Below are 26,427 nucleotides of genomic sequence, written 5' to 3'. Positions count from 1 at the left end.
TCCCACAGTATAGTGGGACACTGTTAAACTTAGCCCGGGTCCTGACACGTAGTGTTATGGGGCAATTCCTTTATAATATGAATTATGAAATTGGACCGTAAACATGTAGTTTTCATAGCGAAATTATATAGGCCTACCCCCTTTTCATTGTTTTAGTGTTTTTGACACCCTCATTACGTTATGTACGTAACGTGCCCTAACTTGAAAAAAGAGGGCCTTAATTTTTTTTTCATTTGAGGGGGGCCGGAGGGGTCACGGATCGCCTCTCCCCCCCCCGAAAGCAGGGTAGAATAATTCGGGGTAATTTTTTTTTAGCTTAGTTTGGAGTTTCGGCAGTTTATCACAGAGCATAAGCGAGTAGTTTTATTGTGAGGGCGATTTAGTGAAGGGTCGTACTACCTTTGGGTTTGGTCAAACGAGCTAGACGCGCCACACAAAATGGACGAACATGTGTGAAGAAAAGCCAGATCGTTATTCTCAATTCTTGGTTTTATCACGGGTTAAAATGATTATATGGAATAATCCCATGACGCAGATAAACGTGTAAGGTTGTGGCAAAGTCTTCAAATATGGAAGCCGTAAAACACTTCAACAATGAGGTGAGAGGCACATTAATTGGCCAAATCGTGGTTTTGGGAACCATTCGGCACTCGTAGTCGTAGATTTGTGTACCGGTACGCGCACTTGTGTACAAAGTGAATGGAGGTGGAAATCGGGAACCGTGCGTGTGAGCATGGATCCTACTCCATTATGTGAGTGACTGAATAAAGCGCTGCTGTGCAGCTGTGTGAAGTGAATTGAACGGTGGTTCCCAATATTACGATAATATAATATAATAATATAAAATTCAAGTTTCAATTCACATGATTCATGTCTTTTCTTTGAGTTGACTTTGCTCTAAATATGTGCGAATGCGGGGGGGGGGGGGGGGGGGGGTCGTGTTCATAAGTTGAAATGGGGATGGGATTTGTATAAGTTTTTGTGTCACTTTTGTTCTCTTGTTTTGAGTGTTTGGAGCTTTGATCATGTTGATGCCTGTTTTTGTTGCTGTTCAGTTCAGAGCTTTATTTATGTCATGTATAATGTGCTGTGAATGTGATTTCACGCTAGAACTTATTTTTCAATAAAAAGAGTGCTCGAACAGGGCCTTTGTTGTAAGGCAGTGTATACAGCCACACGCGTGTGTCTTTACCATCCAGCCACACGCGTGTGGTTATATCCAGAACACCTATCTGTGGATACCGCCACACGCCGCCAGTAATTAACAGTAAAACGCGTATGTAGGTCTGACCGTCTATATCACGATCAAAATAACCTCATTTCTTCATTAAATTCTTACATTCTAAACCACTCTGATTTCTTTAAATCGTTTCAATTTCATTCTCACCGTCTTCTTTCCTTGCTTTTCTTGTCTTGTTACAAAAGGCCGCCTGTTAAATAGCAAATTTCCACACTTTTTCTACTTGTGTCGATTCTCTATTTAGTCTAGGCTATGTGCGCGTACGTGCGAAACCCAAACTGTGTATGTCTACTACTACTGCGCTGCGCTAACGCTGTATGGGTCTGCCACCGCGAAGGAAGCCAGAATCGACACAAGTAGAAAAAGAGAATTTGCTGTTAAACAGACGACCGTTTGTAACAAGACAAGAAAAGCAAGGAGAGAAGACGGTGAGAATGAAATTGAAACGATCTAAGGATATCAAAGGGGTTTAGAATGTAAGAATTTAATGAAGAAATGAGGTTATTTTGATCGTGATATAGACGGTCAGACCTACATACCTGTACGTGTTTTACTGTTATTACTGATGGCATGTGGCGGTATCCACAAATAGGTGTTCTGGATATAACCACACGAGTGTGGCTGGATGGTAAAGACACACGCGTGTGGCTGTATACACTGCCTTGTTGTAATCATACATATCTAAGAAATGCATATATTAAAGCTTAATTTTTATGTTTCCTTCTTGATACTTGAATTGCATGCAATGCTACATCTTAACACCCTCAGAGTCTGCTGCTCATCCTTCCTAAAAAATTGTAATCGAATGCCCACGGTCTCCAAAATGAAAGTTACATTATCCATGTATAAACAAATTGTTGAAACAATAAAATACATAAAGAATTGGTGAAACAATCAAATACATCAGGATCGTACGTGCATTTTACCCTACCTCACGGAGAAGTGTGAAGTATGGTCAAAATAATTCTCTGAATATATACTTATAACAAAAATCAAGCACTTACCTAATGTTGTAACCCGCACCCGTTGCGGTACGGGTTAACCTGCCGGTATGCCTCCGATCGCGGGTTGCGGGCCGGGCCGAGTTCATTCTCGAACCCGCAGACCGTCATGCGAAAAAAAGGGAGAATAAACAACGCATAATAAAAACATTCACAGTGAAAATTGAGTTAAGATCATATGCTTCTTACGTGGCAGATTCTTTTAGAGACGTAAAAAATGCCGGCGTATTTTTGTCTTGCGAATAGTGAACAGGACTGAGTCTGAGACAGTTCAACATGATAAATACATCGAGTTGCTCTTTCAAAGGCCAGCGTCAGTGCATAAAGCGCAGTCAAAAGCAACCGCATGGGCCAATGAAACTCGATGTTGAGTTTCCCGTCCCATTTTTTCCAGCTCATAATGAGGAACCAATTTCATTATTCATTATTTTTCAGAAGATGAAAGTTTGACCTTTTGTAACCTTTTAACGCACTTTATTCTGTGGAACTTGAAGCCAGGGAAAAATTAATCATTTTTTTTCGGGGGCTCCATTTTCATTTTTTTTGGTAATATTTTAGGGGCTCTTTTCAAATGCTACGTTTTTGTATTTTGAGGAATACCTGTTCACTTATTAAATTAATTATTGCTTGTTTAATATTGTATGATTTTTAAAGTTTTTTTCATGCTTAGAATCTTGGATGTGGGTGTGTTTGTGTGGGTGAGACTGTGAGTTGAACTTGATATAAATGAATTTAATATCTAATTTTTACTCCATCTAATTCCAGTACTTGGCCATGTAATAAAGGCCCACATACCCTTACTTTTCCTGAAGTTCTTTGAAAACGCAGATCTCCACGAAAATTGTATTTCTCTATGGGAGAGTCTAAATTTGGTGAGAATGAACTCATTAATAACTTAAATATACATGACAATGAAGAAATCATCAAACTTCATTGGCAGTTTTGAAAAATATACCCGAAATATAAACTCTGTCCGAAGCAGAAAATCACCATCATTGAGGCCTTTAAAGAGCGAATTGTCCCCCAGAGCTCTGGCAGAGAGACAGAGCTCAGACTAGCTAGCACAAGCGCCAATGCGTACGTGGGTGAGCCTCCCGTCGGCCTTGTAACAGATTGAGCTTTGATGATTTTTTGTCTGATATTTACCTCATCCCCTGGAAAAATAAAACAAATGATTTTTAAGTTATAATTAGCAAATAAGATAAGTTATTTTGGATGTTACTGGGCCGTATGATAACTCACCAACGCGAGGTTACTAGACTTTGGGATTTATTGAGGTAGCTCAACCATACCTCGAGCGATGTTCGTGCAGGCTCCACCACTTCTACGGTTGTTGAGTGGAGCCTCGAGGTATGGTTGAGCATGCAGCGTCATTCCATTCACAAAAAAAGAAAGAAAAGATTTACAGGTATTTACAAGATATACAAGTAATTGTGTTACTGAAACGCTTATATTAATGTTTTAAATCAGTTTTGAATCTAGATATCCAAATAGTTTATTTTCAGAATTTGATTTTCAAACGCGGGCCAAATTTCATAATGCAGGCGGGCGACGGGAAACTGAACATCGAGTTTTAGCGGCCTAATGAAATGCAAAAACAGAAGGAAATAATCTAGATAAACGAGAAGAAAAAATTGACTGTATCATTATCCAGGTATTTATTGCAATTTTGATTACTTTATAGACTAAGTCCCATAGAATTGAATATTGCAATTATGATTGTTGTGAGTCGCAGTGTCGACCGACCTGGACTGAAAAACGACATTGCCGTCTGCCGATCCTTGCTGGGCAGCCTGGGCTAGCTAGCGTGCTGAGCTAGCTGCGGCTCGGTAGCTCCGATCCGAGGCGTTAATTGCATAATGCTTTCAATTTCGAGATCAGAGCGGACCCATTTCGTGGTACAAAGTCACCCCCAAAAACATTTTCTCTCCGGAATAAAATGCGAATTTGCAAATTGTAAGTAAATTCACTCTAGGCTAGGTGGTAGTAGACATATATTTTCCTGATTTGAGCCTGTATAGTGTTGGGATTGCAGAAATAATGTTTTTCATTTTTCAAAGATAAATTGACATGCGGGTTAAAACCCGACGGGTCAGCGGGTCCCGCTTGCAAATTATTGGATTATACGGGACGGTACGGTTCGAGTTTTCACTTGCGGGTTACAACATTACACTTACCACGATTATATGGATGAAGGTCTAACGAGTGGCAGTTTTTCTGACATCTGGGCACAGACTGGAACCACAAAAATCGAAAAGTTCTCTCCTACCCCCGTCTCGATCGGCCATTTTTGTTATGAATTGTAATAAAATGGCCGATCGAGACGGGGGTAGAAGGAGAGAACTTTTCGTTTCTTGAGGTTCCAGTCTGTGCCCAGGTGTCAGAAAAACTGCCACTCGTTAAAACATCATCCATATAATCGTGTTAAGTGCTTGGTTTCTGTTATAAATAGGAAATTTCGGAGAATTATTTTGACCATACTTCACGCTTCTCCGTGAGGTATGGTAAAATGCACGTACGATCCTGGGCTCCTGACCGCTACGCGGCAGGGAGCCCCCCTGGATTAGGTGAATATGGTCAGATGGTGTGGAATTGTCAATTGAGCCGAGTGTGACCAGGGCTGCATCTATGCGACCTCAACCCAGAATCATGATTTGAATCACGATTTGAATCATGATTCAAAACAGCAACATGAATCACGATCCGACAGAATCAGCGTTTATACGACCATCTTTCTAACGCTGTTTCCAGTGCGCATCACAATGGGCAGTTTGACCCAGGAAGCATAGGTCAACATTTTCGCGCGTGTTTCGAAATTCACGTCAGCTGCTGCCGGAGCTAATGCGCGATCGTTTGTGCAAGTGCAACGTTTACTCGTCTTCCGAAAAATAAATCTTTTACTTCCAGAATTCCGTGTATTGTACCTCGTATAGTTTTTGTTTACTTGTATTCAATTTCTGTGAATCCCGGTAAGGGATGCTTGTGCTATCAGGCTGAGCCCAAAGCACAAGCAGAGCCCTGAGTTCGTCGTTAGTCCAAATGGAACTTGAAGACATGAATGATGAAAACAATGAACTATACAAATGACGCTACAGTACATAACCCCGGGGGTACAATACACAGAATGATAATTCCTATTACATGTAAATGCATGTGACAATTGGCATATACCGGTACTAGTACACTGGCAGTACTGCTACATGTACACGAAAATTAACCTGCACGAAACACAGCGAGCGCCTTTGAGTCGAACCCGGAAGAAGCACGACACAATGACGTCATAGAATCATGATTCAAATCACGATATCGTTTATACAACCTTTTTCGTTCGTGATTCTACAGAAACGTCTTTCAAAACGCTCCTTTTTCCGTGTTTCATGTTTGTGATTTGAAAGACGTTTATTTCCACTTTCGACTAAACGCAATCATGATTCTGCAGAATCGTGATTTGAATCATGATTCTAGGGTAAAAAAGTGTTGAATAAACGCACCCCAGTACTGGCAGTAGAGGCGGCTGAGGCGCACGGCCAATATTGGAGACTGTCTCCAATTGAATGTGGGAAATTATCTCCAATATCAGAGGCTTTTGTAAAGAATTTGGGTATCCAATTTCAGAGACAGTCTCCAGTTTTGGAGACTAATTTCCTTTGTTTACATTTGCGGCAAAAGGATTACCTTGGCGGCAAATAAAAATGTGATAAGCAGATTCCTCATGACAAATTACCCCTTTTGACCGTCTACTTTAAAAATTCGCTGTCTACTTTTGTTTTGATAAGGATTTCTGTTGTCAATCACACACAAAACAAATGGGCTTCTGACCTCAGTGAGACAAAATTTTGGGTGGAAAAAATCATGCTTTTGTTGGTGTTGTTTCTTTTGTCCTTTTGCAAAGCAAGTCTCCAATGTGGAAGATTGTCTCCCCTATTGGAGAGAGTCTCCCATGTTGGCCGTGCGCCTCTAGTGGTGACTGAGGCTTTGTCAGTGTGTGACTGTCTGTGCTGTGACTCTGTGAGCTGTGCTGAGCAGAGTCTAAAATTAAAAAAGAGAGTGAGGGTATTCAGCGTGCATGATTTGGTGGCGATAAAGAAAGGGTGCTGCAGTGCAAAGCTGGGATGATATTCTGAAAATTGTCTCAACTTATTAACTCTGCAACTTAACAGCTCACCAAAATATAGCATCAGAATACTGAATCAAATCAGTGTAAAGGACGTACCTAGACAGCTGGCAGCCGTCTGTTTCGAGGAGTTTTTTAAACATTTTAAAAAAAAATTCTCCTCGTACACAGACGGCTCGCTATCGTGCAGCCACCAGTAGGGGACTTGCAATGCAAAATCCCCCGTCGGGGTTCTTCAATTTTTGTCTTTAATGAATTAAAATTTTGAAAATTAATGCGACCAAAATGCAAATTTATATTCCTTCTTGGCATTAATTGCCCCAGAACGGAGATAAATGAAGTTAAAAAGGAACAAAAACAGTGACTTACCTTGGCTGTAGCGCAAATTCACTTCCCCATTTTATCCGATCTTACATGTAAGTACGTAAACATACGTCCATTGAGTCCCCTGTACAGATCGCACTAGAACTTCGGTCTCGGTATTTGGTGAGTGAAGCCAACCGAGTTCAGCTGAACAACCAACAATACAGAGACTGAAGCTTTTGGTCTAGGACGTATCCCATTCCTCTGACACGCCTCTTAACAATAACAGCTCTCCAAAATTTGGCATCAGAATACCAAATCAAATCAGTGTAAGGACATACCCCATTTCTCTGACACGCCTAATGTTTTATCATCAACTAATCAAACTTTTTATGTTTCAGACGCATCCCTTCTGAAAAAATAATGAGAGTAAAATGCCCAAAATATTGACCCCTAATTCGGCGATTTAAATCGCTCTCTAAACCCCTAAAATGATTGCTTGATTGTTCATATTTTCTTCTTTTTTTTAGCTGCGCAAATGCCTATTTTTGTCTCACCTGCGAAGCAGAGTGAGACTATAGGCGCCGCTTTTCCGACTGCGACGGCGTCAACATCAAATCTTAACCTGAGGTTAAGTTTTTGAAATGTCATCATAACTTAGAAAATATATGGACCTAGTTCATGAAACTTGGACATAAGGTTAATCAAGTATCACTGAACATCCTGCACGAGTTTCACGTCACATGACCAAGGTTAAAGGTCATTTAGGGTCAATGAACTTTGGCCGAATTGCGGATATCTGTTGAATTCCCATCATAACTTTGAAAGTTTATGGATCTGATTCATGAAACTTGGACATTATAGTAATCAAGTATCTCTGAACATCCTGTGCGCGTTTCAGGTCTCATGATTAAGGTCAAAGGTCATTTAGGGTCAATGAACTTTGGCCGAATTGGGGGTATCTGTTGAATTACCATCATAACTTTGAAAGTTTATGGATCTGATTCATGAAACTTGTACATAAGAGTAATCAAGTATCACTGAACATCCTGTGCGAGTTTCAGGTCACATGATCAAGGTCACAGGTCATGTAAGGTCAATGAACTTTGGCCATGTTGGGGTTTTTTGTTAAATAACCATCATATCCCTGTAAGTTTATTGGTCTAGTTCATAAAAAGTGGACATAAGAGTAACCATGTATCACTGAACATCTTGTGCGAGTTAGAGTAGTATTCAAAATCAGCACTGCTGCTATATTGAACCGCGTGATGCAGGTGAGACGGCCAGAGGCATTCCACTTGTTATTATTACTGTCAATAATTTTTATATAGAAATCAGTAAAAAATTATAATTTTCTTACCAAACGGACCTCTTTTGGCTCCGAACATTGGACGTCTTCGCTCATTTGTGCGCGACTTCGATCTGAAACGAGCATGCGTCAACAGCATGCATTTCCAATTCGATCGGCCAATATCCGAAGTTTGGGATTGTGCCATATTTTGAAGGATGTAGGATTTCCCGCTGTAAGGAGCCCAGTGGAAGCCAATGCAGTTTTTTTTTTTTGCAATAGATCGAACATGTGCGATCTTGGCAGCAATATTTCTGGCTGAAATCACTTCCTAGCCTTGAGGACTCCATGATTATATTTTTTTATATTTTGACATAAATACTTCATCATGGAGCCTTGAAACTCTTTCCATGTATGCATAAGCGAGACCTCCACACCCAGATGGATTTCCCTAGGAAATCCATATTTAGTTTAAGCAAAATAAAATATTTGAACTCAAATCAATTGATCTTGAAATTATTCCAAATATAGCTATTTGTTGCTTCAGAAGTAGAATATTCAAATCGCACGTATACATTGTACTTTGCAACACATTTCAAATTGGATTTTCTCATAGTGAGAATGCATGATCAGGCTGATATTTGCAGTGTTAGTAGTCTGTAATGAGTTCTTGGAAAATCTACAGTTTAGGTAAATATTCTATCATGACAATGACCTTGATAACACAGCTGAAAATTTGATCGATTAAGCTGATTTATTGATTTTCATGATTTAAGCTGTATTTTCCAGGTCATTGTCATGAAAGTATAGTTCCTTGATCTGTAGATCCTCCAAGAACTCATTACAGACTACTAATACTGCAAATATCAGCCTGATCATGACATTCTCTCTACATATACATGTACTATTTCAGAAGATATATCCTTTTAATACTAATTACAGACTATCATCACAGAAGATATCAATGTCTTTTGGCTCTTCATCTTTGAGCTATCACAATTTGAAAAGTGTTGAAAAGCATGTATGTGTCATTAACATCAAGTTTAGGGTGTTTACGACCATTTTGGAATGCGCAAATCAGCCCCTAAACATTCCAGTAGCAAAATTTCTCAAGTAACACTTGAAAATATGGGTTAATATCTATCAAAACTCAGAAATTGGTCCCCTTCCCCAATGGTACGGGAGGTGATCCGTGACCTTGAACTTGGCATCTTTTGAGAAAAAAAAACTTTGAGGGCGCCCTACAAAAAAACAACACACACTCTTAGGTCAATTTTTTGTAATTCTGTTGAGTATATGAAAGTCGATAAATGTGCATAATATTTGGTTCTAAGCTAATTTATTTTTGGATTTACGAGCCTCCAAACATGCTTCTGAAATCATCGACACGGATGCTTATTGCCATTTTTGTTGACAGGTCCGCGCTAGAGTATACTCTGCATGTTTAGACCAAAAAGTTCTTCCAATTTACTTGAAATGAAGACTAATCAATTAAACTTCGCTGCAGTATTCAATCAAAAGTAGGCAATTTTATTTAAATAATTTCTTTGAGTGCGCATTGGTTGCTATGGGAGGCCGTATCTTAGCAACCATTTGACCTTGGAGCAAAATATTTCAGATTTTTTCGTCAGACACTTGGGGCAACATTTGGTGCGAGTTAAGAGAAAATCGAAGAGGGTTGGGTGACAAGCATTGGTTGATTTGACATGGATTGACCCACCTCCGCATGTACTCCAGAAATAACATTGAAAACAACAGTTTTTATCAGTATGGGATTTGCATGCATTTGTTTTTATTTTAACAACAAGTCACTTTTTCATAGAGCACATTTTTATATAACATGGAAAATGGGGGGAAAGAAACACAATGAAAAACTCCAAGATGAATTAACGAGAGGGGCTCTGAGGCAAACCAACATAATATAGGCCTTTGATTCGTGCAAACACTGTTTGTTCATGAGTAAAAGGAAATACATTGATCCAAGTGGGAACAGAATTCATGACATGGAAAACAGAGAATAATAATTTCTAATAGAAAATGAATATCTAATGTGGAGCATTGTGGCCCTCTGGATCAGTCTTCTTTCCGAACTTTGAAAAGAATTTGGCATAATTTCCTTCAGCAAGAAACTGATCCACTATGTGCTGCATTCAACCCAGGTGAGGCGAATGGGTACCCGGCAGGATGAATTCCTTGAATGCACCAAGTACTCGTCAATGGAAGTGCACCCCCCCCCCCACCTCCCCGGCCAGCTGGAGATAAAGCCTGAGTAATATATAGTGTACCATTGAATAGGCAACTACACGTAGATAAATGGCACCTCATAAGTGCTCAATGTTATTTTTTTTCTCTATTTCTCTCTAGCTGTCCAGCTTGTATGAGGTCAAGCCTCCCATCTCAAGGGCCAAGATGACCTCTGTGACTAAGTCTGCTATCAAAGCTATCAAACTCTACAAACATGTGGTGCAAAGTGTAGAAAAATTCATACAAAAGGTATAGTATGTGGATTCAGGTAAGGCTGTAATCAGGCCTGTGAAATCTCCGCTATTTTCATTTTTAAGACCGATTACAATTTCCGCTTTTTTCCTGTGTTCCATTTCCGTTTTTTCTTAGTGAAAATTCCGCTGTTTTATCCAAAACGGCTGGAAAACAACATGTACCATCCGTAATGTACTGTTGCATGGTCAGGAACACGGTGACGCCACTATAAAACTAAGGATTCAATGCATTACAGGTGCTATACTCGTAAGACTAACTGGCTATTATGCGTATGGCTGCTACAGATCAGATGCGTGATTAAGGAGAATTTTTCTTTTCGCTTTCAATAATCATTACTTGTTTTCATAGATTAACATGGAAAAAATTGATTATTCGTAGTTATGCTTATCTGTGGCAACTTGCAATACGAATATTCTAATATTCTTATTCGATTTTGCATGCAGTGAAAGAAAGAGATCCTCTATTCAACTCGGCTACAACTCGTTCAATAGAGTGCATCTTTCTTTTACCTTTATGCCGAATCTCGCACTATCGCGCTCATGCATATTTGCTATATTTGCATGTTTCATAATTTTGGAACTGCCTACCCGAGCATCACGAATAAGCTTGCGCAAGCCGCAAGACTTTAAAGTAAAACATTGTGGTCAAGAAGAATTGTGCAGTGGCGTAGTCACAAAATTTGTCAAGGAGGGGTCAATTGGACCAACGCCCCCTCCCCCATTAAAACGGGCAAGTTCACCCTGATGAGTGGTTTTAAGCATTAAAATGACAGAAAATATTCAATTTGGTAAAGGTTAGATAAAAATTCATCAAAGAACGAGAGAGATCATTTATTTTTCCTTTTTTTTTAATTTGTTAAAGGTTAGATAAAATTCATCAAAGAACAAGAGAGATCATTTATTTTTTCCTTTTTCTCAAATGTCATGTTCACGTAATATCTATTCCATAAATTGCAATTTTTAATGGAATATAATGCATGCAAATATTTTTCTTATTAAAAAAGGGTGTAAAATGATGCATGTGATGATACATCTACCGGACAAATAAAATCAAACTTTTTTGAGCAAATTTTTTTTGGGGGAAATTAACAAATTCCATATGGAGGAGCTGCTCATCTTTGACTTCAGAAAATAAAAATGTTCATTATTAAATTGCTAACTCTATATACTTCTGATTGATTTTGATCAAACACTTTTATAACAAAATTTCTTTAATTTCTTTCTCTGGTTATTATCAGAGTGAACTAGTCCTTTATTCAATTTGATGGATTCGCAATACGGTGTTCCACCTTTCAATTGCAGCAGACAGGTCATATTTATTTAAACTTTGGTGTTGACATCGCAGGGGCATGCAGCGCACAGTGCTTGTATACTGTAATATGACTTTGTGTGTTCTTGTATGTGTTTACAATCCACTGCACTGCCTTGTCTGCCTTTTAACAATCAGAAAAGCAGTGGGAGAATTTACTGAAAATAATGGAAATTTTGCAAAGAAATATCTGGCAAATTTATCTCCCACCTCCGAGACCCGTGTCGACAGGATGTATGCAAGCGGCAGTGCAGCATAATTGCATGCATGCTGCGTGTGCCAAAGAGGTTTATTTCAATGTTGTCTTTTTTCCCCATAAGGTGTTGTGCATTTCGGCATCTGCGCTGCAACCTACACGTACATGTATAGGTGATGCACTGTATCATGAATCCACTGAATTTGCATGCCTCAAGAGTAATTTTTTTATTTTCTTAAGCTGTACAAGGAGTGTGTTTCACATGCTGTGATTTTTGGAAAAAAATTTTTTTGGGGGGGTATACATGGTAATGAACCGGGGGGGGGGGGGGCACTTGCATTGACGAGTGGATATCATGAGTGACCAATTGTGGAATATGGAAAATACATGCCCGACCTTGAGGTTGCTTTTCGAAACCTCATGGTCGGGGATGGGTGGAGAGTTGCAGATTGTGGATTGATGCCTTGCCAATCTTTGTAATAACATTAAAAGATGTTATGATTTTCTTTCTTCTGTCGTATAGTGCAAGCCTGAATACAAGGTTCCAGGTCTCTACGTGATTGATTCAATTGTTAGGCAATCAAGGCATCAGGTAAGCTTTAAAAAAAATTACATTTTTTTTATGTAATCCTGGCTGTAAATAATAAAATGTAAAAAGGCGAGTAAAACCAACAGAGCGCAAATGCTGAAAATTTCATCAAATTTTAATGGATGCTTTTGAATTTCAATTATAGCAATATTTTGTGAATATAGCTTTGATATGATGTCAAGTTTCCTGCTTTTTGTCTCATTTTATTTATAAAATTATTATCATTGAAATAATTATTTCATACATGTATTCATGTCGCCCATGTGACAAGTCAAGTTTCAGCAGCGATGATCTTACACAGTAATCAGTTGGCAGTCCCATTTTTACGATCTTGATACAATTTGAATACATGTAGTTTCAATGAAATACATGTGTACATGTATAAAGAATTAGGAGATGACATCATCAGCTGGCTCATTGCATATTCAATGAAGATATGAATTAAACTGTTTTATCAACATAATGCCAAACTGTCTCAAAATATCAAAATTTTTGTTATTCCTCAATCAAATTCCTGAAATTTTCAGTGTTTTATTTTTGTTATATTACTCTTAGCAGCTCAAATAATATATATATATATATATATATATATATATTTTTTTTTTTGGGGGGGGGATCACAAGATCAAAGGTGACCTACATGTAGGTCACATATCTCAAAACTTGTTCTTGTGAAGTACCATTTGAGGGATCAACTTAAAAGAGAAACTAACCAGCAGCCGTAAAAGCACCACCTTAGGTCCTCAACTACTCACATCTGGCCAGGTTCATTAAACCATAATGCAACATTCTAGCTGTGTAGTCTGGTAATATAGGCCGACTTGAATGATAAATAATAATTCACCACTCTATTCATTCATACCACACCAATTATGATACCAAGTAGCAAAGCAAGTACTTTTCTCTCTAAAATATTTCAGTTTCTCTGTACTAATTAAATTATAGTCCAATTCATTCTCTGTATTAATAGTGGTGATCTGAAACATAAAAAAATATATATTTTTTAGAACATTTTTCAGCTATTTATAACATGCAGTCAACGAGAGACCACACATAATGTTGGACAGTTTGCTCCTGTTTATAAAAAAAAAAAGCTGATACATCTGGAAGTGATTGACTTTTTGTTTAGATTTTGGGAGTCACAAAACTACTCAAACAAGCATTTGTTTTTTTTTTTGCTATTCTAATTTAGTTTGGAGCAGAGAAGGATGTCTTTGCTCCCCGGTTTGCCAAGAACATTCATGGCACGTTTCAGCACCTGTTCAAGTGTCCTACAGATGACCGAGCCAAGATTGTACGAGTGCTGAACCTTTGGCAGAAGAATGCGGTGTTTGGTGAAGAAGTCATCCAGCCCCTCCTGGACATGGCAAACCCCGGTAAGGACCAATGCAGGATAAGTGAGCCTTTATGTAGAAGCTTAAAATGGGACACCAGGGTCCCGTAACACAAAGCTTAACAATGATCGTAGAACATTTTTCTACGATTGATTCCATTGACTACAATGTACAATCAATCGTGAAAATCGAGCAAACGGTTAATCGCTAACCTTTGTGTTACAGGATCCAGGAGCCTGTAACAGCAATGATCGCAGAACATTTTTAAACGATTGATTGCATTGACTACGATATACGATCAGTCGTAAAAATGAAGCGTACGATCAATCGCTAAACCTTTGTGTTACTGGACCCAGACATATTCCATGAATTAGAATGAATATTGCATGAATTGTACTACTGGGTGATTCCAACAAATGGAAATGTTTCTGGTATTCCATTAAATAAAGCCATCCAATATTATTGTTACTGTACCTGAACTACCTATTACCTCCCCAAAACATAGTGTGCTTGAGCAAACCATGTCACTTATCACAGTAAAAAAATTGTGAATATTTTAGGAAAATCTAATAGAACACAGCTCTGCAACAGTGAAAAATCTGCCGATCGAACCTTTCACAGTGTTAAGGATGCGTTTCTCATACTGCATACTGTCCAGTGTGTTTAAAGCTTTTCCAAGATTTCAATTTTCATAAAAATTGGCATTTTCTGTTTTGTACATGTCACCGGAGAATACAAAATTTGATGTTTAGTACAGCACTGAAAAACTCAATACTTTGCATTTCAGAATTAACAGAAAACTGGGGACTTGTGTCTTAACCTGTTGTTTAACTATGGGGAGCCACTTGTGACCTAAATCTTATGGTTGATTCAATGCTTGAATCTCAAAATAAAAAAAATAGAAACTGTGTGGTAACTTAAAATAAATTCCTTCATCATGAAAGCATCAATGGATACAGTAAAAATGTGAAATATACAGTGTAAACATAGTATTAACACATTTGGCTTCCCATAATTTTAGCTCAGAAGTTAGGCCTTATCTTTTACAAGATAACAAGAGTTAAGGGGACTGTTGCATGAATTAAGTAGTCAGTGATTTTCACTAACTTAATTTGTTCGGAGCCAATCAGTTCAAGGATAGCATGTAACAATAGTGGGCAAGTGTTGAATGAAAAGCTCCCCAGAACATAGGCACAAGAAGATATTACACTCGATATAGTTTCTCAAAACTGACAGGGAGTTCAAACAAGCCACCAAGAGTTTATGCCAGTATGAATGAAAACTCGTTCATTAAAGCGGTGGTTTGCTCATCCAGTATTGGTTCAATTTCCATTTGAAGGACACATGTATTTTCATTATTCTCATTACCAGGGAGTGGTTCATCAATTTAAAAGTGACTTGGAATTTAACTTTCATTCTTGGTTGTGTTCGCTATTCCATTGCAGGTAGCATAAAAGGAGGAGGAGATGCCGTAGTTAAGCCAGCTGCCCATGTACCCGCCCCAGTAGTAGCTGCTTCTGTAGCGCCTGAACCGGTGAAGCAGGAGAAGGGTGCCGCTGATGTGGGCTCTTGGCTCTCCAAACATAGTGAAGCTGCCGAACAAGTGGTAAGATTCTTTCTTTCCTGGCTTTTACACAGTCAAACCTGTGTTATTAAGGGGTACTCCTGGCTGAGAAATAATATTGCTTAAACAGAGACAAATCAGACAAAACACTGAAAATTTTATCAAAAGTGGACAAGGAATATAACAAAGTATTAAAAAGCAATCCTAGGTGCCCGAACATATTTAGGGCAGCTGAGAAAAAAGTTCTATTTGAGAAACATGACAATGCTGGCGACCAGGGGAGCCTTTCATCAACATTTTTGTCCGACAAGTTGTCAGATCTGACATCTTTCCTTAATTTTGATTGGCTGAGAGTCACTGTTTCTGTGGTAACTGTCGGATAAAAAGGAACTTGTCGGATAAAACGTCCGACAAGTCCTTTCGTGAAACGCTCCCCTGATATTGTCTCCTAATTCCCAAAGAGAACTCTTTCTAGGCAAGAGAAGGCTGATTGATGCCTTTGTCAAAATCTAAAAGATCATACTTTTTCACATTTTTGATATAATGTAACAGCCCAGAAATGTCTTTGCCTTTGACAGCAACAACAACAACAGCAGATCGAGCAGCTGCAGCTCCTGCAGAAGCAGCTTCAGAAGCAGTCTCAGGTGCCGAAGGCTGCGCCAGGCATCGATACGTCTCTTCTGAGCCAGATGCAGACCTTGACCAGTCAGCTCAATGTATTGACCAACCAAGCATGGACAGGAGACGCGCCGGTCAAGGCGGAGAAGGCCGCACCTCTCCAGCCAGTCAATACAAACTCCAAACCCTCCGGGTTTAACAAGGTCAGTGTTTTGTCCAGACCCTTCTAGTAAGGTCTAAAGTACAGAGGCATTTTTTCTTTCAAGGGCATTTTTTTTTCAAATGGAATTTGAAATATTTGAAAACCAAAATGTAAATAATCAGACCAAAGAATCCCATTTTCCTATAACCATTTCTATCTCATACTTATCCACAAATATATAACTTCCCAATATTCATGAAAATGGAAGGAGTATGTCCTGTATGTCATATATCTCCATAATTATGTTTCCATAATTACAGTATTTCTCAAATGATAATCGACCCCGCCAGAAAATGAACATATCAAAGTGTTCAAGATTCATCCAGGTTGAAGATATTTAATTGTGAAGTCTGGTGATGAATATTACATTCAATGAAGTTTGTTTCTCTGGGCTCGCCGAACATTGTCCTGTTGTCTACATTCAACACTCAGCATGAAGGAATACATTTTGTGGGGGTGTTCCTTGATTATTATGCATATGAATGTCGGTTCATTGATTACTTTTGTGTGTTTTTTTTTTAAATATATTTAATAGGCTTTACTTGACTTTGACTATGGAGATGAAGAAGATGAAGATCAATCGTCCAAGAAAGAAATCACCCCCACTCCAAGTACAATGTAAGTTCTAGCTTGAAGTTTTGAGGATATTCCCTCATGAACTGCTTTGAGGGAGCATTACTAGTACACTTTGGGCAACCTGTTGTGGGAGTGGATCCAGTGCTGTCCCTACGAAAGGGATTGGCTGCTCTGCATGTGCAGTTCCTTTCTGTCAAAGTCCCTTGTTCTGACCTCTCCATAACCAAGACTATTCCATCTAATAAGTTTTTTCGGTCACAATGTCCAATAATAATAATAGCAATGATGATGATGATGATTGATTGAATTGATTGAATGGTTTATTTATTTCAACACTCACTGAAAATCGCAGCCAAAGGCTGAATTACTTTCAGTTGACATATGGTTTATATACAGACATTTAAAAAATATACAAATTGGAACAAAATAGCCAAATATCAAAATTGTTCTACAAAATAATTATACATATATGAAATAAATTGAAATACTCAGCATATGAGAAGAAAGCCTCAGAGAAAGAATAAAGTACATAGGAAAACATGTTAGAACGAAAGACGGAATGAAAAAGAGGAAGACAGGGAGACAGGAACAAAGTTAAAAAGTTTGGGTATTTAACAAACATGGAAAAAAAAACCCATCGGTAATAGTAATTATAATGCAACAAATGGAAAACAGAGGAAGAAACAAATTATATTGGAATACGTGTTTTAAGCCAGTGCAACTAACGTAATTCGGAAAATTTCAACGATAACGAAAAATAACATCTTGAAGTATGAAATTATCCAGGTAGGTATGATTTGTCATAAAGAAATTATTTTTTTTTCCATAAAGGGCTATTTGGATTAAAAAAAGAGGTGCCTGAGTTGTTTAATTAATAAAGCATATAGAGAACAGAGTTCTTGAGTTCTTGAAATATGACTATCAAATGTACGTTACAATAGACAAAATCGGGAACATCCAGTGGACATAGTGGAAACATTAAGTTGGGTGTGGAAAATGATTAAAGATTATTCAATAGTTTAACAAGATATGGGATTGCACTGTCTCTTAATCTGTTTGTCCTGAATTTGGGTAGTGTGTATGGTCTAGAATGCCTTGTTGATCGAATATTCGAGTCTCTGGTTGGCAAGAGATGGCAGAAATGGGATGTTGGCTTCACCAGGTCCTTCGCGAATGAGAGAGACAATGCCTTACGTCGATCAGCAAGCGAAGGCAGTTTGAGAACAAAAAGTGCCTGCTCGTAAGATATATAGCTTTCACCTAATACAACTCGCAGGGCTCGCTTTTGTATCGCCTCCAGTTTTTGTCTCACCTGCGAAGCAGAGTGAGACTATAGGCGCCGCTTTTCCGACGGCGGCGGCGGCGGCGGCGGCGGCGTCAACATCAAATCTTAACCTGAGGTTAAGTTTTTGAAATGACATCATAACTTAGAAAGTATATGGACCTAGTTCATGAAACTTGGCCATAAGGTTAATCAAGTATTACTGAACATCCTATTAAAGTTTCATGTCACATGACCAAGGTCAAAGGTCATTTAGGGTCAATGAACTTAGACCATGTTGGAGGAATCAACATCGAAATCTTAACCTGAGGTTAAGTTTTTGAAATGTCATCATAACTTGGAAAATATATGGACCTAGTTCATGAAACTTGGACATAAGGTCAATCAAGTATCACTGAATATCCTGCATGAGTTTCACGTCACATGACCAAGGTCAAAGGTCATTTAGGGTCAATGAACTTTGGCCGAATTGGGGATATCTGTTGAATTCCCATCATAACTTTGAAAGTTTATGGATATGATTCATGAAACTTGGACATAATAGTAATCAAGCATCACTGAATATTTTGTGCAAGTTTCAGGTCTCATGATTGAGGTCAAAGGTCATTTAGGGTCAATGAACTTTGGCCGAATCGGGGGTATCTGTTGAATTACCATCATAACTTTGAAAGTTTATTAGTCTAGTTCATTAAACTTGGACATATGAGTAATCAAATATCACTGAACATCCTGTGCGCGTTTCAGGTCACATGACGAAGGTCAAAGGTCAATGAACTTTGGCCGAATTGGGTTTATCTGTTGAATTACCATCAAAACTATGAAAGTTAATGGATTTTATTCATGAAACTTGTACATAAGAGTAATCAAGTATCACTGAACATCCTGTGCAAGTTTCAGGTCACATGATCAAGGTCAAAGGTCATGTATGGTCAATGAACTTTGGCCATGTTGGGGTTTTTTGTTGAATAACCATCATATCTCTGTAAGTTTATTGGTCTCGTTCATAAAAAGTAGACATAAGAGTAACCATGTATCACTGAACATCTTGTGCGAGTTAGAGTAGTATTCAAAGTCAGCACTGCTGCTATATTGAACCGCGTGATGCAGGTGAGACGGCCAGAGGCATTCCACTTGTCTTGCTTCCTCCTTGGTAATCCCGGCATTCCAAACGGGGCCGCGTACTCTGTGACTGGTCTGACATAGCAGGTGTATATGGTGAGAAGATCAGAGGGTGGGAGGGCAAACTTCTTCAGGAGACGTAGCATGTAGAGTTTGCGGTTGGCACTTTTGAGAATTTCAGATATGTGTGTACTCCATTTTAGGTTACTTTGAATGCGCACACCCAAGAGCTTGACACATTCAGCCTGATGGAGTAATTCGTTTCCGACTCTGACTAATGGGGAAGGTGTTGGATTCCTTGTAAAACAAAACTCAACGGTTTGACATTTCTTTGGATTAAGGTTCATTTTGTTTGTGTGAGACCATTCACAGAGACGGTCGACTGCCGCTTGGATAGCAGGTTCTTGCTCTTTACCACGACACTCTATCAGTGACAGATCATCAACATACTTGTATACACAGACATTGGGAGAAATAGGCTCAAGATTATTACATGCATCGTTAATCATGGCCAGGAAAATAATCGGGCCTAGTTTGGTCCCCTGGGGGACACCTCCATTTGTTGAAGTCCAGTCAGAGAGTTGACGTCTATAGCGAACACGTTGTTGTCTGTTGCTGAGAAAATCACCAATCAGCTCCACTATACAAGGGCGAACATTCAGTTCAAGCAATTTACGAATTGCAAGCCCATGATCCACGTGGTCGAAGGCCTTTGCAAAATCTGTCAGGACAAGGGTGGATGACGACTTCGGCTTATCTGCATTAGTGTAGATTTCATGCAAGAGACTGATGAGGCAGTGCGAAGTTGACATGCCACGTCGATTTCCAAACTGACGTCGATCAATGAAAGGCTTCATATCCTCAAGTGTCCACTTTGCTAGAAAACTCTCAGCCACTTTCGCAAAATGATCAGTGAGAGAAATTGGCCTGATGCTGTCTAATGTAGTAGGTGACGATTTCGGCACCGGTGTGATTGTGGCTTTCTTCCATACATCAGGGAATGTTCCACAAGAAAAGGAACTGTTGATGATTGAGCAAATAGGCATGCTAAGTTCATAAGCGAATTTCTTGATGATGCGGGCATTTACTCCATCGGGTCCACCAGCTCGTGATTGATTTATCGCTTTTAGTTGCCTGTGCACCTCCCATGGCTGTACAAGTGGTACAGGGTGACGAGATGGTAAGTAGGAGGGTAGCAGTCGACGATCAAGAGGTTGAAGGTCAGCAGAATAGGAGGCAAAACATCCATTGATGCGCTGAGCAATCTCAAACTCATTGTCAGGTTCAACATCAGGTACAGTTATTGTTATTGGCTGGGGGTCATTTGACGTCATTTTACGGATCCCACGGTACCAGCCAGCCGGATCCTCCCTTTTCAAGTTCTGAATTCTATTTGAATAGAAAGACCGTTTTGCATCTTTAATTGCTCGTGAAAGCTGGTTTTTGTACCGAGCAAAAGCGACCTTGTCCCCCTTCTTAAATGCTTTTTGTCTAGCATTTATTAGTGTTTTGATGTATGGTGTCATCCAGCATTTATCTGTGGGGTGGAGCTTAACTTTACGAAGAGGAAAGTATTTTTCCATGGCCGAATGCAGTGTAGCGTAGAATTGGGTGCACTGTTCAGAAACACAATCTTGGTTATAAAGCTCGTCCCAATTATGATTAAGGATCCATTGTCCAAATGCCCTCACATCGCTATCTTTCATTGGGCGTGATGTTCTTACGGATAGCTTATTTGTGTTGGGAACAAATTCATTGAAAGTCCAGTAAACGCTTGAGTGATCGCTTCGACCAAGAGGTGCGAGGATGTTCGGTTCATTGTATCTGCTATGTAAATTGGTAATGATCTTGTCCAGCGTCCGTTCACCTCTGGTTGGCTTGTTAACGACTTGGCGAAATTTGGCGTCACAAAGAAAGGGATTCAAGTCAAGCAAGTTAAAATCCCCCAAGAAAACGATACCTGCTTCTGGATGCTTTGTCATAATCTGATCTACTGTGAATTGCATATGTTCAATCAATTGAGTAGCAACTTCATTGTCTGGTTGTGGATAGTAGATCACTGCCACAAAGAGAGACGAAATACCTCGAGGTCAACGACGAGGTCGGCATTGAGTCCATATGACCTCAAGATGATCAGGGGGTTGAAATAAAGAGACAGGCTTAGGTTTGAGCTCTGGTTTCATATAACAGGCCACCCCTCCTCCCGACCTATTACATCTAGGTTTTGAAAATGTCATAAAGCCTGGCAATGAAATGTACTCCAAGGGTGTATCTATCTTAAACCATGTCTCAGTGACGGCAATTATGTCGACATCAAGAATAGAAACAGTAGCATGCAATTCATCAAGTTTATGTTGTAAGGACTGGGCATTGCAAAGATAAAATGATGGTAAATGTGTTCCTAATTTACTGGTCCTATTAATATTAGCTAGATACCTTGGTCGTAGTTCGTAGCGTTTAGGGAATGGACGATTTCCAATGACAGTGCATATAGGACGTCGAACTTGACGACCTCCACGACATCCACGCTTACGTTTTCTTATCCTTGATATTCCTAATTCTTGGATTGTCGTTAGAATATCTTCATGAATAGGAACATTATTCGAGCGTAAGTGATATAATTCATCAGTACTATACATGTATACTGGCCTCCTGGGTACGTTATAGCCATGTTCAGTAAATAACAGCGGGGGTCGTTGGCCTTCCAAGCCGGCTACACTGGCGGGAGAGTTCAAAGGTACTATACAGTGAGCGATATGAGCAAGGTGAAAAATTAGACACAAACGAACTTGCATCGAAAGATCCATGTTTGCCCAAAGTAATACAAGACGTTAACAAAATATCACTCAAAACGTTAGAAAATGGTATAGTCACACAATTGCAGCTCAGTAAAAGACACAGTCATGATCCAAAACAATGAAAATAAAGGATGAAAACAGAACTCGAAGTGAGGTAAATGTCGCTGTTGAAGCGCCACCAATCATTTGATGATCATGATCATGATCATGATCATGATGATGATGATGGTGATGATGATGAGGATGATGATGATGAGGAGGAGGATAATGGTTCACAGCTTAAGCGAAATTGTACAAGTCTTTAGCAGATAAAATCACAAGAAAACGTGAATACAGCAATTTGAAAAAATCATGTTATTAATTATGAAAAGAAGTTAATTGTGATAAAATTTGTATATGAAATTGAAAATGAAACCTCTTCACATATGACCTTACTTTCGTCTCATAGGATCCCCAGCTTACAGGCAAGCTTGGAGGCAGTTCAGCGTCTTACCCATCAGCTACAGCAGGCTGAGTCTCAGGATCAAGTCAAGCCACAGCCAACCTATCCAGAACCTCAGCAGCAGCAACAACAACAGCATTTCCAACAAGAAGAGGTGGGTTCTCCCTATCCTGATCTCTGTTCGAACAATTACATGCAGTTAAAACAGGGATGTGTTAGAAAGGATCGGAAACTCAGACACGGTGCATTTGAAAATCTATCGGAATACAAAGGCATGCCAATCACTGACATCCCATGTGGCATGCCGATGTATTTACTACTTTGTCTCTCGAAGCATTGGTTTTTGGATCAATTTCTTTTACAAATTTCAAATAGGTTATGGACAGCGAAAAGATAAGCCCTTGTGATATTTGCGTTCCAAAATAATACATAAGATTCATGAAAAAAGACATAAATTTTTTTAACTACTTATAAAATTGACTAATTTCAGCATCTTCTGACAATTTGCGTTATTTTAGAACTCACTCATTATGAAAGATGTATAATTATGAACATAATTTGTACAGTAATTTATGCGTGTTCTTGTGTGAATCTGGGATAATTAACTTTTACTATTATTCGAATGATGGTTCTTTCTGTTTGCTGATTCCCATTGTGCCCACAAAACGTACTGATGCATCATTAAGAACTGGACAAGCTAATTGGAAATCTGACTCTGAAAAAAAATCTTCCTATGATTGACACATCTGAATGTCATTGTTCAAACATCTGTTTGAAACACATTATCTTGTCGTCGGCTCGTCACATGGGGTTGAAGCATGCTGGTACATTCCTATTCTTTCTAATATATCCCTGGTTGAAATGAATCGACTTGAATTGATCAATGCATCAACATTTCCCGTCTGACAAGTTGTCAGGTATGACATCTTTCCTTGATTTGTATTGGCTGAGGAGCGGAGTTCCTTCGGTAACCGATCAATTTCATGAAGTGCTTTTGGAGTTTCCGGGATACTTTGAATGGGGAAAAACAACAACAAAGAATTCAGTAAGAACGGAATTATTAAAGCTTCACGGAAAATGTGATTACCCTGGGTGAATGATATGAATCACAAAAAAGTAAAATGATGAATGAATGGGGATACATTGATGATAGAATCAATTCTGATTCTGGCTTTCCACAAACCATGTCACATGTTGAAGATACAGTATTCCTCTTGTGTAGCAGGTAAATACGGCTCCTGAACCGGGGGAGATAGAAGCAGAACAAGAACAAGAAGAAGTTGAAGAGAGAGAGGAGTACTACAGGTCAGATGAGGTCGAGGAGTACAGACGGGAGGAATCGTCATCATCATCTAAGAGATCTAGGAGAGATAGAAGCAGGTACTTTATTTTGCCATCAGTTGCACTTTTCTGATACAAATTACAATTGATACATCAATTGTAAATATAGGTTTTCCCGTCCAATTTCGTCAAAATTTCAACCGATTTAATGATGTAATGGTTCAATTTTCAACTAATTCGAATGACCTATGAGATCAACATTTAAATACCCAAATAATTTATTTAATTTAATCATATTGGCACGCGCTTTCATGGTTATTTCATTTAAACAAGTATAAAGATCGATCAAATTCAAATAGCCGAAGAGGTGTTTTCAAATTCGCAACGGTACCCTCCTTGCGGATGTTTAGGAATTCAAAATCATTAATATGCGATCACTTATAGGATATGCACAGTGTTTTTCGTTTTTATTTTTTTAAATTTTTTTACTTCATTTGAATGATTATGGAAATGGGTTTTACTTCTTAATTGGATGTTTACCATTATACTGAAATGTATCATCCATCTGAAAAACCATCATTGGAACAACAACTCGTTTTTCCACTTTCATTCAACTATAGAACGTGGTCAATACCATCCCTTCCCCACAACGATATAATTTACAATTATGTGAAATAAAAAAAGAACAAGATGATGAAAAAAATACCCACCATTGGCATAGGTCATCCACCCACTCACTGGCGGATCCAGGGGGGGGCACACCCGGCTCGTGTCCGTGCCCCCCCCCCCCCCCCCCCTTGAGAGCCACAATTTAAAAAAATCGTGGACCGTCCCTTATTCTTTGGTTAAAAACCTTCGGTTTTGCTCGTCAAATTCCAAGGGAAAATGCCCCCTTTTTTGGAAATCCTTGATCCGCCCGTGCACCCACTCATTAATCACTAAAAGAATAACCGTTCACAACCATATCCTATAAGTGTTACATGAATTACGTCTTTTTCAAACATAATGGAATAAAATTATTGGACGTTTAAAGTGCAAATATGTGTGCCGATTAATGAAATTGAAAATGGTATTTTGGGTGAAATTAAACGATCAGTTCGTCGTTGCGAAATTAAATGACGACTTTGGGCCATTAATTTGAACGAATTTCTCCCTAAATTAAATTTCTACCAAATTCAAAGGAATGATATAGAACGGAATTAAATGATGAATAAATGAAAATGAACCATGTGTGCAGAGGGTTGACAAAATATTTCGAATTTGAAAGTCCTTTCATTAATTTAAATGCAACCCTGATGAAATTGGACGGGAAAACCTATAGAATAAAAATTAATTTTACTTTTTTTGCAAGAAGCAGACCTGCAATCAGTTGCGAATTTTTAATTACCTGTCAAACAGAAGATTGATATTAGATCCACTTGCATTTGAACCACATTTCGTGAATGCCCTGCAAGGATTCTATCACATTTCATTATTTCAATTATCACTCGCAGATAGAAACTTTGCTCATTCTTGATTTTGATTTGATTCGAATATGATACTTTTTTCATTACATCGCAAACATAACATAGTGGTTTCTGTTTTTTGGCTTTAGTGTAGAGAGAAAAATTGACAAATTAAACTGTTATTCTAAACGTGATCTTAAAAGATAAATACCTGTTGTAATAACGATCTCAAATTGAGTTCGAACGGAATCCCACGAAATTACCACCCAAGTGTTTATATGTATAAATTAAAAATAAGTGCCAAATAGCTCTGGAAGAAAATGCGTAATTGCTGAGAGATTAGCAAAATAAGCATAGAATTCCATCAAATGAAAGGTATTTTTGAAGCAATATTAATACACTGTCCCACATATGCTTTTCTGTGTCAATCAATTTTGAGCTAAGATTTCACGATTTTACAAAGATTATTTTACATTAACGTACCAGATCTAGATGTATGATAATATTTTGACAATTAGCCTTGATTTAAAATACTTTCTAATGAATTAATTGTTTGCTACAACTACTGGTTTTTACCTTCAACATTGACATATTCTCATTAACTAGGATGAATTAATGATCAATAGCAGTAGAATGCTTTTTGTGGAAAAAGAAGTATAATGAAGCTTGTAGTGGGTAATCAACAATGTTAAATTTCATTGATGCATTATTTGTATAATAACCACTTCTGGATGTGTAACATGATTATTTTTAATGATATGTACTCCTTAGATCGCATACTCCAAAGAAGAGCAGACGTTCACGAAGCCGGTCTCGTTCAAGATCTAGGTCTACCTCAAGATCCAGGTCCAAGTCTAGGTCGAAGCGGAAACGACGATCTCGCTCCAGGAGTCGGTCACGCAAGCGGAGATCACGCTCCCGCGATCGGAAGGACCGAGACAGGGACCGTGACCGCGATAGGGATCGCGACCGGGATAGAGAGGAGAGACATCGAGAGAAAGAGAGGGAAAGAGAGAGGGAACGTGAGGAACGAAGAAAGGAGAAAGAAGAGGAGGAGCGCCAAAGGGAAAAACTGAAGGAAAGAGAAAAGAAGGGTCTTCCATCCATCAAGGAAAAACATCTTAGTGGTAAGAACAAAATTTCAAGAGATCTTTTTGCATCTTGTTCTGTGCGTGTATGTGTAGCTTTGTACTCATTTTCAGAGCTGCCAACAATTTACGGAAAAAAAT

At 38.7% G+C, this 26,427-nt stretch overlaps 1 protein-coding gene across 4 annotated transcripts in view; it reads left to right on the top strand.

Moving 5' to 3' along the window:
- The first annotated feature begins 401 nt into the window (after positions 1-401).
- LOC121414336 (SR-related and CTD-associated factor 4-like) overlaps positions 402-26,427 on the top strand; it is a 32,605-nt gene continuing 6,579 nt past the window's right edge. The window contains exons 1-10 of one of the 4 annotated variants that reach the window (XM_041607475.1): positions 402-599; positions 10,311-10,439; positions 12,473-12,541; positions 13,730-13,913; positions 15,317-15,477; positions 16,014-16,256; positions 16,791-16,873; positions 22,479-22,626; positions 23,698-23,852; positions 25,970-26,325. In XM_041607475.1, the coding sequence (XP_041463409.1) occupies positions 570-599; positions 10,311-10,439; positions 12,473-12,541; positions 13,730-13,913; positions 15,317-15,477; positions 16,014-16,256; positions 16,791-16,873; positions 22,479-22,626; positions 23,698-23,852; positions 25,970-26,325 (1,558 nt within the window). In that variant the 5' untranslated portion in view covers positions 402-569. Of the gene's footprint in view, positions 600-10,310; positions 10,440-12,472; positions 12,542-13,729; positions 13,914-15,316; positions 15,478-16,013; positions 16,257-16,790; positions 16,874-22,478; positions 22,627-23,694; positions 23,853-25,969; positions 26,326-26,427 lie in introns of all 4 variants that reach the window. The other 3 variants (XM_041607474.1, XM_041607478.1, XM_041607476.1) reach the window with 3 other exon arrangements.

This window comes from Lytechinus variegatus, chromosome 4, assembly GCF_018143015.1.
Source record: "Lytechinus variegatus isolate NC3 chromosome 4, Lvar_3.0, whole genome shotgun sequence".
Lineage (NCBI taxonomy): Eukaryota > Metazoa > Echinodermata > Echinoidea > Temnopleuroida > Toxopneustidae > Lytechinus > Lytechinus variegatus.
The sequence above is the reverse complement of the archived record's forward strand: the minus strand, read 5'-3'. Positions and strand labels throughout refer to the sequence as shown.